The sequence below is a fragment of the Pangasianodon hypophthalmus genome, chromosome 9 (genome assembly GCF_027358585.1).
Source record: "Pangasianodon hypophthalmus isolate fPanHyp1 chromosome 9, fPanHyp1.pri, whole genome shotgun sequence".
NCBI lineage: Eukaryota > Metazoa > Chordata > Actinopteri > Siluriformes > Pangasiidae > Pangasianodon > Pangasianodon hypophthalmus.
The window spans coordinates 27,915,307-27,930,075 of record NC_069718.1 but is presented as its reverse complement, the minus strand read 5'-3'; the positions used below and the strand labels follow the sequence as shown (position 1 = coordinate 27,930,075).

At 39.8% G+C, this 14,769-nt stretch overlaps 1 protein-coding gene across 4 annotated transcripts in view; it reads left to right on the top strand.

Annotated features, from left to right (window-relative positions):
• LOC117597980 (NACHT, LRR and PYD domains-containing protein 4E-like) overlaps positions 1-11,666 on the top strand; it is a 61,712-nt gene extending 50,046 nt beyond the window's left edge. For 2 of the 4 annotated variants that reach the window (XM_053236989.1, XM_053236990.1), the window contains 4 exons: positions 1,808-1,981; positions 8,407-8,580; positions 9,285-9,461; positions 9,608-11,666. In XM_053236989.1, the coding sequence (XP_053092964.1) occupies positions 1,808-1,981; positions 8,407-8,580; positions 9,285-9,461; positions 9,608-9,644 (562 nt within the window). In that variant the 3' untranslated portion in view covers positions 9,645-11,666. Of the gene's footprint in view, positions 1-1,807; positions 1,982-2,675; positions 8,581-9,284; positions 9,462-9,607 lie in introns of those variants that run through there. The other 2 variants (XM_053236991.1, XM_053236992.1) reach the window with 2 other exon arrangements.
• Positions 11,667-14,769: the final 3,103 nt, after the last annotated feature.

The window sequence follows — 14,769 nt, the reverse complement described above, 5'->3', positions numbered from 1 at the left end:
AGAGCATGAAAAACAAAACAATATGAATACAAAATGTAAAAAGTAAATATAAAAACACTATTTCCCTTCATGTGCCCTTTACGTACAAGTTCCCCATCTTTTGTTCTGTGTAACATAGTGTTGTGGGGAGTTTCACTCTGTCCTGCTCCTCCATGCTTGTTTTTTTCCCCACATTTTCTCGCTAATGTAGTCACGTCTGATTCCCACTCTCCAGTTCAGTCTCCTCTATCATACGACCCTGTCCCCTACCAACTTCTGACACAAGTGACACCAACCGCATCTTTTCAAACTGCTCATTCAACATAACACACTTGGAGGAAAGCGGTATCTGCCCACTTCCACATGCATGAGCTCACAGACGCCCATGATCAGTTAGTATCACTGTGATTGATAGGGGAGAGAGAGTATGCCACCCCTCCCTCCCTGTGAGCAGGGACTCACTTGCTCACTTGGACTCCAGGCCACTGATGTCTGTGGCATCATCAGGACTTAAACTCAAGATCTCTGGAAAATAGGCTGAACACTTTTCTGTTGCTCCATTCAGGAGCGTTTGTTTACTAGCACACTGCTAGTAGCTCCTAGTGCTGACATTAGTGACATAAATCAGCTGCCAAAAGGTGGCTTTTACTACATTGCTGATACAGAGGATACAGGAAAATATCTATTAGTAGACATTATTAATTATTCTATTTTCTCATCCTATGATATGTATCACCATATTGCACAGCCCTATCTGCACTGAGCAACACGTGAGAGAGAATAAGGACGCTTTCACATCTAATTTGTTTGGTTTAGAAAGATCAAACTTTCTCTTTAGTTTGGATCTGTTTGGATGTATCTGACTCCACCTGTACTCGGGTCCACACCAAACACCTAATCCAGTGTGTGTAAAATCAGAGGTCTCGAGGTGACAGATTTATAACAGTACGAGCACAGAGAACAACACACACCAACTGTTTTACCGTCTCTGTGAAATTCAACATATAACTGTCACACTCTGCTCCGACACCACACCTGCACTTCCGCATTCCAGCCGGAGTTTTCATCCCGCATCCACATCCGCTGTGCGGAAGCGCGAGCACACCTGTTCCCCATTTCCCCACTGACTGCTACCTGTATAAATAAGCTACACGCCTCCACACAGCGATGGATTATTGTGTGTCTGTCTTTTAGTTATTGGAAATATTTCATTGGAATTATTCTCTGTGGGTTTATCGGTTCAGACCTGGTTTGTTTATTGGCTTTGATCTTGTTCCGTCCTTCGGATTTTACGGACTTCCTGGTTCCTGACGTCATCGTGCTGCGGGTAACGAGACTGTGTTCGCTGTTGTGGATTTCTGGCGGTGGATTTAGTCATTGACTGTTCTTTGTACACGACCCTATAGACTGAGACCTGGAGTTTCCCCACACCTCCACCTGCCACTAACTCACTGTAAAGTACCACTAGTACTGGCATGTTATTAACTGGTAGTGTACAGTTCTATAATTCTTTATTTTCTGTAATAAAATGCACTATATCTGCAGTGTTGGTTGTAGAAACTTGAACACAGATCAGAGTGTATTGTTTATAGGCTGCTCGCTCTCACATGTGTGTGTTATGTACATGACCTAATGGTCTTATAATAAACTGTAGCTGAGAGATTGTGGAGTGCAGAAAGACGTCCCTGCTCCTGTAAATGTGCTGATGTGCTGTCCTGTCCTCTGATTTGTGTGTGTGAGAGAAACACACTGACATTTCTGTTACATGTTAAACTTTAGCTGTATTATGGCTGTATTTGTGTGTTTGATTTCATCATTTCTCTTCCAGCCTGTGGGAGTGTAATCTGACAGAGGAAAGCTGTAGAGTTCTGTCCTCAGTTCTCAGCTCAAACTCCTCCAGTCTGAGAGAACTGAACCTGAGTGTCAATAACCTGCAGGATTCAGGAGTGAAGCTGCTCTCTGCTGGACTGGAGAATCCACACTGTACACTGGAGATACTGAGGTGTACACACACACACACATAAAAAAAAAACATTAAGTATGTTAATAAATGTCAATTCCTAATAATAATGCTACACAACCTGAAAATAAAATATTAAAACCTGAAAAGTCATTAAGAAATAAATACATGTAATCAAACAAAGTATTGAGTAGATCATTAAGAGATAAATAGTGGTTTTAAGCATATAATCAAGAGGACTAATTAAAAGACAAGGTAAATAAATGTGTTTAAGCTGCTTTTTAAATATATTTAGTGAAGGTGTCTGATGGATATACACTGGGAGTGAGTTCCACATCCTGGGAGCAGAGACACTAAAAGCAGCTTCACCGAGCTGCTTCTTCTTCTTAAAATTCACCTTAAGGAAGCCAGCATTTGTTGATGTTAAAAATGATTTGGGGTGAAATCCATCAGGCATTCTGCTAAATACACAGGTGCAATGCCATTAAGAGTTTTAAAACTAATAAGAGCACTTTAAAATTGACTCTGGATGTCACAGGTAACCAGTGCAGTTCCTCCACAATAGGAGTAATATGGTCTCTCTTTAGTTTGTGTTAGAAGCTGAACAGCTGCATTTTGTACTAACTGTAATGGATAAATAGTAGATAATAGTAGGTAAAAAGATGCATGGATGTGTTTTTCTGAGGTCACATTTAATAATTTGAGGAAATTTTATAATGTTCCCCAAATGATTAAGGTCAAATTTAGAGATATTATTGATGTGAGGAACAAAGCTGAGATCAGAGTCGACTGTTACACCCAGATTTCTAACCTGTAACCAGCTCATTTTTCAGTAAGTATTCTCTTTTCTGTTTATCTCCTACAATTAATATCTCCATTTTATCCTGGTTTAACTGCAGAACGTTCTGTAGCACGCAGTCAGATATTTAATTCAAGCATGTAATCAATTTGTTAATTGGCTCTTGATTACTCAGTGACACTGATATATAAAGTTGTGTGTCATCAGCGTAACTATGAAAACTGATTTCATGTTTTTGAATGAGTCTACCAAGAGGTAACATGTAGAGGGAGAAAAGCAAGTGTACTAAAATAGATCCTTATGGAACTCCAAATGAAATATCATATTGTCTTGATGAGTGACTTCCCAAATTATCATAAGACTGTCTACCACACAAATATGATCTGATCTAGCTTAGTACTGCTCCTGAGAGACCTACCCAATGTTCAAGTCTGTGTAGAAGAATATCATGGTCTGCAGCTTTCAATACTGTACTTAGGTCAAGAAGAACAAGAATGGAAATGTGATCAGATCATTTAAAACCACAGCCACAGATCATCTAAAACCCTGACCAAATGCGTGCACACCACAGCTCACTTGTAAGAAAGTGGTTTAATATGAAAGGTAAGAAAGAGATCTACACGGTACCCAGGTGATCATGGACACCGAGCATCACACAGAGAAACTGCTGTGTTTATAGTTTAAAGTGTCTCAGTGACTGTTGGTCAGAAATTTCTCAAATTAATGCACTCTTCAGCCTCTTACGCTACACTCAGTCACTTCTTTCTGTTTGAAACGTGACAATAACAAGAAATCCAAGCACTGATAAACTTGGACATGCACAGGAATGGCACAAGGTTGTTGTGTTGGTTAAATTAGTGCTCTAAAGTGTTGAACAGCATTTAAAGAAGATGCCGTGACAAACAGAAGTGATTTATAAACCAGCGTTCATCCTCCAGAAAATTCTTACTGGTCTCTAAATATCTAAATATCTCTAACAGTGTGCTCTAAATCTTCTGTCAGCTGAGGCGTTTGCAACGTGTCAGCTTACTGCTATACACAGACAGACCAGCCCATACTCCTTTTATACAGATGCATTTCTTCTGTCTTAATGATCGAATGATTCGTCTTATTTGTGTTAATTTAGGAATTTGTGTTAATTTAGGAATTTGTGTTGGCTTGCTATTTAAATTATTTGTTTCCTATTTGACATTTCTTTAATTAATGCCATTAATATGAAACGGAGTTTCACAAAAGTTTCATTAAATTGGTGTGTAATTGAATTAAATAGCGTAATCTGTTTATAAAATCACAGTAACATACTGACAATTGCATGATTTGAAGCTGATCATTCAAGCTTCACTGTATTTAGTTTTATTTTATCTGTAAGTTGACACAAACTCAGGAGCTCTTGTCCCCAGTGAGACCCCTAGCACACAGGAACAGGAGTCCAGTGTTGCTATTCCCCAAGCTCCAGCTCAGTCCAGAGCTCCTCCATAAGTGCCTGATGAATGTGAAAGTAGAGGACAGTGAGGTGTTGGTGGAGAAGCTCTGGGTTGAGGGTCAGAATAAAGACCAGATAAAACAGCTCTGCACATAGATAAAGAGCTAGCTCTTGTGCTGAGTGGCCAAGCCCATTTAACTCTGATCCAACACCTCCTCAACCTTTTCTCTCAACATCTTGTAGATGTTCCACAACATTACATTTTTAATTTACACATTAAACATTTCCTGTGTAAATGCTCTTACACAGGTTTTATGAGTAAATTCATTCATATCCAGTGTGATAAATGAGACCCAGTGTTTTATAGGAGTCTTCTTCTTTTGGCTTTTCCCTTCAGGGGTCTCCACAGCGAATCATCACTCTCCACCTATCCTTATCTTCTGCATCCTCAACACTTGCACCCACTAGCTTCATATCCTCATTTATTACCTCCATATACCTCCTCTTTGGCCTTCCTCTTTGCCTCCTGCCTGACAGCTCCATGTCCAACATTCTCCTACCAATATACTCACTCTCCCTCCTCTGAACATGTCCAAACCATCTTAATCTGGCCTCCCTAACTTTGTCCCCCAAACGTCCAACATGAGCTGTCCCTCTGATGTACTCGTTCCTAATCCTGTCCAACCTTGTCACTCCCAAAGAGAACCTCAACATCTTCAGCTCTGCTACCTCTAGCTCTGACTCCTGTCTCTTCCTCAGTGACACTGTCTCTAAACCATACAGCATGGCCGGTCTCACCACTGTCTTGTACACCTTCCCCTTGATTCTCGCGGATAGAAAAATATCACGCAGCACTCCCGACACCTTTCTCCACCCATTCCAACCTGCCTGCACTCGCTTCTTTACCTCTCTCCCACACTCTCCTTTACTCTGGACTGTTGACCCCAAGTACTTAAACTCCTGTACATTCTTCACCTCTTCACCCTGTAATCTTACTGTTCCACTTCGCTCCGTTTCATTCACACACATGTACTCAGTCTTACTACGACTGACTTTCATTCCTCTTCTCTCCAGTGCAAACCCCCACCTCTCCAGGTTTTCCTCCACCTGCTCCCTGCTCTCACTACAGATCACAATGTCATCTACAAACATCATTGTGCAAGGAGACTCCTGTCTGACCTCCTCTGACAACTGGTCCATCACCATAGCAAACAGGAAGGGGCTCAGAGCCGATCCCTGATGCAGTCCCACCTCCACTTTGAACTCCTCTGTCTGACCTACAGCACACCTCACCACTGTCCTGCTCCTCTCATACATGTCCTGCACCACTCTGACATACTTCTCTGCTACTCCTGCCTTCCTCATACAGTACCACAGCTCTTCTCTTGGCACCCTGTCATACGCCTTCTCCAAGTCTAAAAAACACACAGTGCAACTCCCTCTGACCATCCCTATACTTCTCCATCAAAATTCTCAGAGCAAAGATTGCATCTGTTGTGCTCTTTCTGGGCATGAAGCCATACTGCTGCTCACAAATTTCCACTACCTTCCTTAACCTAGCTTCCACTACTCTTTCCCATAGCTTCATTGTATGGCTCATCAACTTTATCCCCCTATAGTTGCTGCAACTCTGCACGTCACCCTTATTCTTAAAGATCGGCACTAATACACTACTTCTCCATTCCTCAGGCATCTTCTCACTCTCTAAAACCCTGTTAAACAAACTAGTTAAAAATTCTACTGCTGCCTCTCCTAGACACTTCCAGACCTCCACCGGGATGTCGTCAGGACCAACTGCCATCCTCTTCAAAGCCTTCCTAACTTCATCCTTTCTAATCTTATCTTCTTTCTGTTCCACAGAGGTCACCCCTTCTACTCTTTTTTTTCCCCTCTCATTTTCTCTCACCCTTCCATCTCTATCCTTAATAACTCTAACTTGCTGCACATCCTTCCCATCTCGATCCCTCTGTCTAGCTAACCTGTATAAGTCCTTCTGTCCTTCTCTAGTGTCTAACCTAGTGTACAACTCGTCGTATGCCTCCTACTTGGCCTTAGACACCTCCCTCTTCACTCTGTGCTGTAGCTCCTTGTATTCCTGTCTATTCTCTTCAGTCCTGTCCATGTCCCACTTCTTCTTGGCTAACGTCTTCCTCTGGATACTATCCTGAACTCCCTCATTCCACCACCAGGTCTCCTTCTTTCCTCCTTCCAGCACCTGTCTTCCTGTCACCCTGATCACCTCTGCTGTAGTTTCCCAGTCATCTGGCAGCACTACCTGACCACCCAGAGCCTGCCTTAACTTCTGTCTAATGTCCTCACAACATTCCTCCTTTTTCAGCTTCCACCACTTGGTTTTCTTCTCTATCTCTATCTTTGACCTTTTCTTCTTACAGACCATCAAAGTCATCCTACACACCACCATCCTATGCTCTCTGGCTACACTCTCTCCCACTACCACTTTACAGTCACTAATCTCTTTCAGATTGCCTCTTCTACATAGGATGTAGTCTACCTGTGTGCTCCTACCTCCACTCTTGTAAGTCACTCTATGCTTCTCCCTCTTCTGAAAATAAGTGTTAACCACAGCCATGTCCATCCTCTTAGCAAAGTCCACTACCATCTGTCCTTCAAGGTTCCTTTCCTTAACTCCAAACTTGCCCATCACCTCCTCATCACCTGTGTTCCCCTCACCAACATGTTCATTAAAATCCGCTCCTATCACCACTCTCACCTGTGGGAATACTTTCTATCACCTCATCTAATTCACTCCAGAATCTCTCTTTCTCCTCTAACTCACAACCTACCTGTGGGGCATAACCACTAACAACATTCAACATCACCCCTTCAATCTCTAACTTCAGACTCATCACCCTGTCTGACACACTCTTCACCTCCACAAACTCCTCCTTCAATACCACACCTACCCCATTTCTCTTACTATCCACACCATAATAAAACAGCTTGAATCGTGCTCCTATACTACGAGCCTTGCTACCCTTCCACCTGGTCTCCTGTACACACAGTATATCCACCTTCCTTCTCGCCATCATATCACCCAGCTCTCTACCTTTCCCTGTCATAGTACCAACATTCAGAGTTCCTATTCTGAGTCCTACACTCTTTCCTTTCCTCTTCTCTCTGTCTATGCACTCTCCTCCCTCCTCTACTTCTTCAACCAACAGTAGCCCAATTTCCACGGCGCCCTGTAGGTCACCGGTGCAGATGGCAATCGTTGTTAACCCGGGCCTCGACTGATCCAGTATGGAATTCAGAGTACTGACGATTCGCATGTTTTAATTTGGCAATGTTTTACATCGGATGCCCTTCCTGACGCAACCCTCTCTATTTATCCGGGCACAGAAGTCACTGGACTGTGACCCCCATGGCTAGATTCCAGTGTTTTATAGGATTAAAAAAAAAATTTAAGTGTGTATTTTTATAAGGTGTAGATTAGCATTGTTTCTGATGTTGAGCTTTGTGTGTGTGTGTGTATTGGGGTGTTACGTGATTTGGATCTGTGTGTGAAAGATTAAGGTCCAATGAACAATGAACTGCAACTGTTTTCCATCACTGTGAAAAATCAGCTTTGTGTTAATACTGAAATATCTACATCACTTCTCACATCAGAACAAAGTACATTTATTTCTACAGTGTGTAGATCAGTGTACATTACACACACATTTACTTTAATAACATGCCAGTACTAGGCGTACTTTACAGTGAGGTCAATAAGCCAATTTCTCTGATGTTATCTGTCCTCATGGAGCTGTTACCATTTTATAGACCTGTTTCTATTGTTCTGTGGGAGCAAAAATATTCCAGAAAATGTTTGTAATGGAAAGTAAATGTGTGCACAATGTACACTGATCTACACACTGAACACACTGTAATGAAGCAGTAAAGGACAGTGTGTAAATGTGTAAATGTTCTCCAGCAGAACTTTCCCCAGAGCTGCTGAACACACTGTATGAAAAACTCTCTGCTAGAAATAAAGAGACGTGTTTGTTCAGAGTGGCCTCTCTCTTATTATCTTGTTTCAGAAAGTTAAATACATCGTCTCATATGAGCTGAGACACATGGATCTGTCCAAGAGCAGTCCAAGTTTATACACAGGCTGTTCATTTTATATTTTTATCCTGACATTAGAACCTTGTGTTCAGGTAGATAGTTTATTTCCCAACTGATGGAAACACCTCATTTCACACTCAGATAAATCAATCAGACACTTCATCATTTCTCTTCCAGGCTGTGTGACTGTAATCTGACAGAGGAAAGCTGTAGAGTTCTGTCCTCAGTTCTCAGCTCAAACTCCTCCAGTCTGAGAGAACTGGACCTGAGTAACAATAAACTGCAGGATTCAGGAGTGAAGCTGCTCTCTGCTGGACTGGAGAATCCACACTGTACACTGGAGAAACTGAGGTATACACACACACACACACACACACACACACACAGATGTCAGATTATCAATTTGTCCCCAAATATTACATACAGAAATGATTGTGTGTTTATGTAGCTGTAACTTTTAGAATATGATTTAAATGTTTGTAAGAAACTGAAATATTTGTGAGAATCAGATTTACTTTCTAGATTAATTCTATAGTAATAAGTAATTGATTAATTAATTAATTCATTCGTTTGTTTGTTTGGTTTGTTTCTCTTTTTCCCCTTTTTTCTTTTCTCGTTCTCCTCGCTGATTAACCCCTATCCAAATAACCAATCAGAATCATGCACGTTGCTAGGCAACCCCCCTTTTATCCACTCTCACCAGCTTTGTACTTTTCCACTCTCTTTTTAAACAATGCAATGAAGTTATCTTAAAACGAATGAAACAAAACTTTTTATCTCCACGAACTTTCATGAACTAAACCTTACTTACAAACTGCGTTATGTGTACGAGTGTGTTTCCAAGTGCATATATGAACTACATTTTTAACAAAACTGTATATGCATGAACATGTACACACTACATTTTAATGGGGTTACATAGTGACCTGATATATTTTCATTGTTGTGTGTGTGAGATGGAGAGTAAATGTACTGTATATAAAGATTTTGTATAGTTCATGTTTTCAATGCTAAAACTGAGTGTGTTAAGTGTGAGAAGGTTTTCTTTCTTGCAGGATGACTTACTGCAGTATTACAGGTGAAGGTTGTGCTGCTCTGGCTTCAGCTCTGAGGTCAAACTCCTCATCACACCTGAGAGAACTGAATCTGTACTTTAATAATCCAGGAGAATCAGGAGTGAAGCTGCTGTCTGATCTACTGAAGGATCCACACTGTAAACTGGAGACCTTACTGTGAGTTACTGACTTACTGCCTCTTTATTGTACTGTACTGTATGATATTGAATAATATTCACTGTGTAATATAATATTTTCTCTTTGTGTGTGTGTTGGTGTTTATGTTGATGTTGTTTGTTTACACTGATGCTCTTCTCTTTCAGAATTAAGGATTGTAAACTCATCAGGACTGGCATATGACAGGAGTTTCACCTCAAACCTCTTTTCCAGGATAAAGCAGTTTTGGTGAAGCGTTAGAACCCGTCCCACATTTCCAGCAGTTTGGGAGCTGAATCATTCATATTCAGATGTAGAAGTTGTTATTTTTAGCTCCATGTTTTTATCTATTTTTTTTAGTGTGTTTCTGCACAACAGGGATTCATTCGGTTTGTTGTAACATGACAGTGAATTTTTTTCTCCACAGATGATGGATTAAATCACAACTATAAATCATTTTTTTCTTATTTTTTGTTAAACTTCTGTTCATTGTTTGCTGGTGTGTTTTTAAAGGACAATTCTGGCATAAAACTAGAATTTAATATATTAATTGTCATGGTGTGGGTGTTCGTGCAATTAAATGAGAAGAGACGACATGCGAGCTGGATGCTGAAGCCATGAACTGGCTAACTTTATTTTCCGAACAACCCACAAGCCAAAAAAAACCTCTGATCTCTTAAAGGGGAAAACCTTACAAACACCGTATGTGAATTCTGTCACATCTTTAAACATAAGTCGCCACAATGGTGTGTAGTATTCTGTTGCATGGGATTGTATTGCTTACTGTCTGTTTTAGCAGAATTCAAGCAAAACTAAGTAATCATGTAATCATGCTAGCATTACAGTAGCTAAATGTGTTGTTGCTAACTTAACTTATTTGACTCAGTTTAATTTTGAAAGATGTACAGTTACTCTCTGCTTGCCTCATGTTTGTCTTCTTGCTGGCATAGTTCTAAAATTTAAATAAAATTATTTTAATTGAAAATACTCTGGACATGTATGTAACACTGTGTAACAGTAACTCAAAATCCCTATCTGTTGAGTGATTTCTGTCATAATCAGGAGGCAGTTTCCCCAGCATTCAAACCAGTAAATCTCTCTACAGTGTCTGCTGCGTCATCATAAGATGTACAATCTGTAAGATACAGTTAGACATGTTTACAACAGCTGTATCAATGGTTTCATTTTTAACAAGTCAAACCTTGAAGGCGGATGGGCGACAACAAGAGAAGACCACATCAGGTTCCACTCCTGTCAGCCAAGAAGGGGAATCTGAGGCTACAGTGGGCACAGACTCCCCCAAACTGGACAGTTAGAGATTGGAAAGATGCCAGTATGTATTCTTCCAGGCAACTGAAAATGAAATGGACATAACTGAGATTATATTTCATGAATCTACACCAAATATCCCAAAATATTTTGACAGTAGTGTAAGGCAGGCAAATATTAGTCTAATACTAATACTATCTGTCATTTCTGTAGGTATGTTGGTAGATTGTATTCAGTCTTAATTATTTGTTTTTACACCTGGAAATAACTTTAAACAACTTTTTCACCTCTCAGAGTATAATGAAGAGTATTTGTAATGAACATAGTTTTAAATCTCGATGAACCAATTTCAAAAGGCTGAAAGGTATAAATAACACACTGATCTGTGGCCATGTAGTTATAGAAGTCATGTAGCAAATCCTGATGGTTTTTTTTTGTCATTTTTTCTGCCTCCTCACTTCATTTAATATTTCACTGCTGCACTATTTATAATTAATCTGCCGTTTACATACACAAGGCCTTTATGTTATAAAGTCTGATACTGCACTGCTGTGTAATTATAGAAATATTTAGAAATTTCTTACAGTCATTATTATTTGGGTAAAATGTTCCTTAATTCTGTAAAAAGTTTAGTTTAACCATAATTACTGAATAATTCAAATTAGTTACTGAATGATATGTTTTAAAATGAATAACTGAATAACAATCCATGGATTTTAGAGGTTCATTTCACATATACTATAGAATAAGCAATGTTATAGTATGTGTGTGTAAATCTGTTTTATTGAGTGTGTGTGTGTGTGTGTGTGTGTGTGTGTGTGTGAATCTGTGTACTGTGTATCATCTGGTCCTCGGCTCCTGGCTGCCAGGATTGTTGTCTGGATGGTCGAGTTCCCTGTTTAAAGTGTGTTATTATGTACATGTATGTAAGGATTTAATAAAAAGGCATCATGCTCATTGGTTATTTCACTGTCATGATCCGCCCACTTCAGTTCATGAGAGTTTGTTGGTCTATCAGTGTGGGTGAAAGAGAGAATGAGAAAGCCTGTGTGCCTCTGTGTATTGTTGCAGGGCTGGGGAGGAGGCCGCATTACCACTTTATGTTCTGTTTGGGGCTAAATGTTAAAGTCTGCAAACACTAACCTTTTACTAAAACACTGTCCTTTACAACACACACCTTTATTTTCATTAGCGGCCTCTGCCTTGTGGAAAGTTTTTACACAAGTAAACTCACCGTTCACCAACAGCTCAGATGCTGGAAAAAGCTTTACACCAAACCATTTCCACTCACTTCCACTGCACGACTAACAGTATTGTCTACATGCCTGAAAAGAAAAGAAAAAGAAAAGACTCCAAAACGCATCTATATGCCCCTTCACCTAAAAGAGTCGTTTGGAAGAATCGACTCCTCCTTCATGAACGGCACATCTCCAGAGTCTACACTGGGATTGGCATTTATAACCTTAACACGCTGGCTTTGCTTCTTTAGTGGTTTCTATTTTTATTAAAATTTTTATTTCATCCTAATTTTCTGCTCTTCAACTTGTGAAAAACACGTAAAGAACAAAGCATTGAACTAAGAGACACGTACAGGATGCAATGGAACTTTGGAATTCTCCCATAATGCACCTCGGCAAACCAACAAAAACAATAACAAAACATTTAAAAACATGATTTCTAATTGTGATTTTTAAGCTATTGTAATAAATATGAAATAATAATTAGATATTATAGTGAAATATTCATTACTACACTTTTTTAGCATGTACAATTGTTTAGAGGAGGATTTATTTATTTATTTAGGTTTTTTTTTTTTAAATATACCATGATCGAGAAGTGTAGTGATTATCTGCTCCATAAATAGCTTCTGTTTTCTTATATCTCTCGGTGTTTGATTAAGGCAGCGCAAAGTGGTCTCTCCTGAAATGGGCAAGTGCCACGCCTTACCAAGCACCCATGCCCTGCGAATAGTCCCAGCTTGGCATGTCCCATTCCCCCTCCCTTTTACTTTTTCTTTTTCTTTTCTTCTTTGTTTTTTCCACTTTTTTCCACAGATGTAACGGTTGCTATAAGGACTTGGGCAATATCGTTTGAGATGAGGTTTGAAAAGCATTGAATTAGATTTCGGAGTCTTTACTGCCATCTACAGGAAAATGCACAAGTTCTCCATCTAACACCTGACTTTTCCCATCGAGAAAATCAAGATAAACATGTTTTTATAACAAGAACACATACTTGACATGGCCACAGGTAAGTGAGTACATATATACAACCGGGATGGGATATATATCAAAGATGGCGCCGTGCATGTGGCAGCCTGTCGCAGCAGCTCTGAATGTTTTTACATTGTTGTATTTGTTGTACTTTTTAAATTCTTTTTATCAGTGTTTGAGGACTGCAGTTTGATGTGTTTTACTGAGACTTGGTGGAATGAGAGAACGCCGGACAGGTGCGCTGTGGAGACTGGGAAGAGGAAAGGAGGTGGACTGGCACTGTTAATGAACGCTGGTGCTGCCCAGGACACATCACTAATACTCTCCCCACGTTTACTCAGTATGTGGACTGTGACACGAGAGACTATAAAACTTTGGACTTGTTATATGCACATGTGAGAAATGCCTATGGTTGTTCACCACTTCCTCCTCAGTTTGAAGATCATCTTATTTTCCCACTTGTGAGTCTGTTCCTAAGTTTGCTGTATCAGTGGAACAAGTAAGAAGTGGGTTAAGGAGAATTAAAAAGAAGAAATGTGCAGGCCCTGACGGTATTAGTGCTGGAGTTCTTAAAGGATGTGCTGATCAAATCTGTTGGGTTTCATTACATTTTTAATTTGAGCTTGTGCTTGGAAAGGGTACCTGTTTTATGGAAGACATCATGTGTAGTACCAGTCCCTAAGAAGATTAATCCCACTGAGTTCTCACATTATAGACCAATAGCTTTAATGGCTCAGTTGATGAAGGTTTTTGAGAGATTGGTCTTAAATTATATTAAGCAGCTATTGTGTGCTGCTGAGGCTAAACTGCAGGTCGCTTACAAAACTGGTGTTGGGGTTGATGATGCAATTATCTATCTTTTATACAAATCTCTAAGTCATTTAGATACTTCAGGTAACATAGTTAGAATCACATTTTTTGATTTTTCTAGTGCATTCAACACTATCCAGCCTGCATTACTCAAGAATAAGTTAGAAAATGCTGGATTACACCAGAGTGTGGTCAGTTGGTTAATGGACTACCTCTCAAATAGACCACAGTATGTAAGGATGCATAACTGCGTGACTCCAGTAGTTACGTGTAGCACTGGTGTTCCTCAAGGAACGGTTTTAGCTCCGTTTTTATTTACTTTTTATACATCAGATTTCCAGTACTACTCCAAAAACTGTCATCTGCAGAAATTTTCTGATGATTCTGCAATTGTTGGCTGTATAAAGGATCATGATGAGAGTGAATATAGGGAGCTTTTAAAGAGTTTTGTGGACTGGTGTGAAACAAATTGTCTTAGGCTTAATGCTAGTAAGACTAAGGAAATTGTGGTTGATTTTAGTAGATATCCTCATCAAGTGGTGCCAGTGAATATACAAGAGTCAGAAATTGAGATGGTCACGTCATATAAGTACCTGGGTGTATATTTGAATAATAAGCTTGATTGGTCTGATAATATGATACAGGTTTATAAGAAGGGTCAGAGTCGCATTCATTTATTAAGGCAACTGAGATCCTTTGGTGTATGTCAGGTACTGTTGAAGACCTTTTATGATTCTGTGGTATCATCTGTGATCTTGTGTGCTGTTACCTGCTGGGAGGGGGATTGTTGGAGAAGGAGAAGAACAAACTCAGTAAGCTGATAAAAAAGGCAGGTTCTGTGGTGGGTTGTGTGTTACCCACTATTGATGTGATAGCACAGGATAGAATGACTGAAAAATTGGTCAGTATAATGAATCAAGATTGTCATCCTCTTCATGAAACAGTTCAAGCCTGTGTGAGTTCTTTTAGCTCAAGATTAATTCAGTTATAAGGAACGATATAAAAAGTCATTTTTACCGACAGCCATTAGATTATAT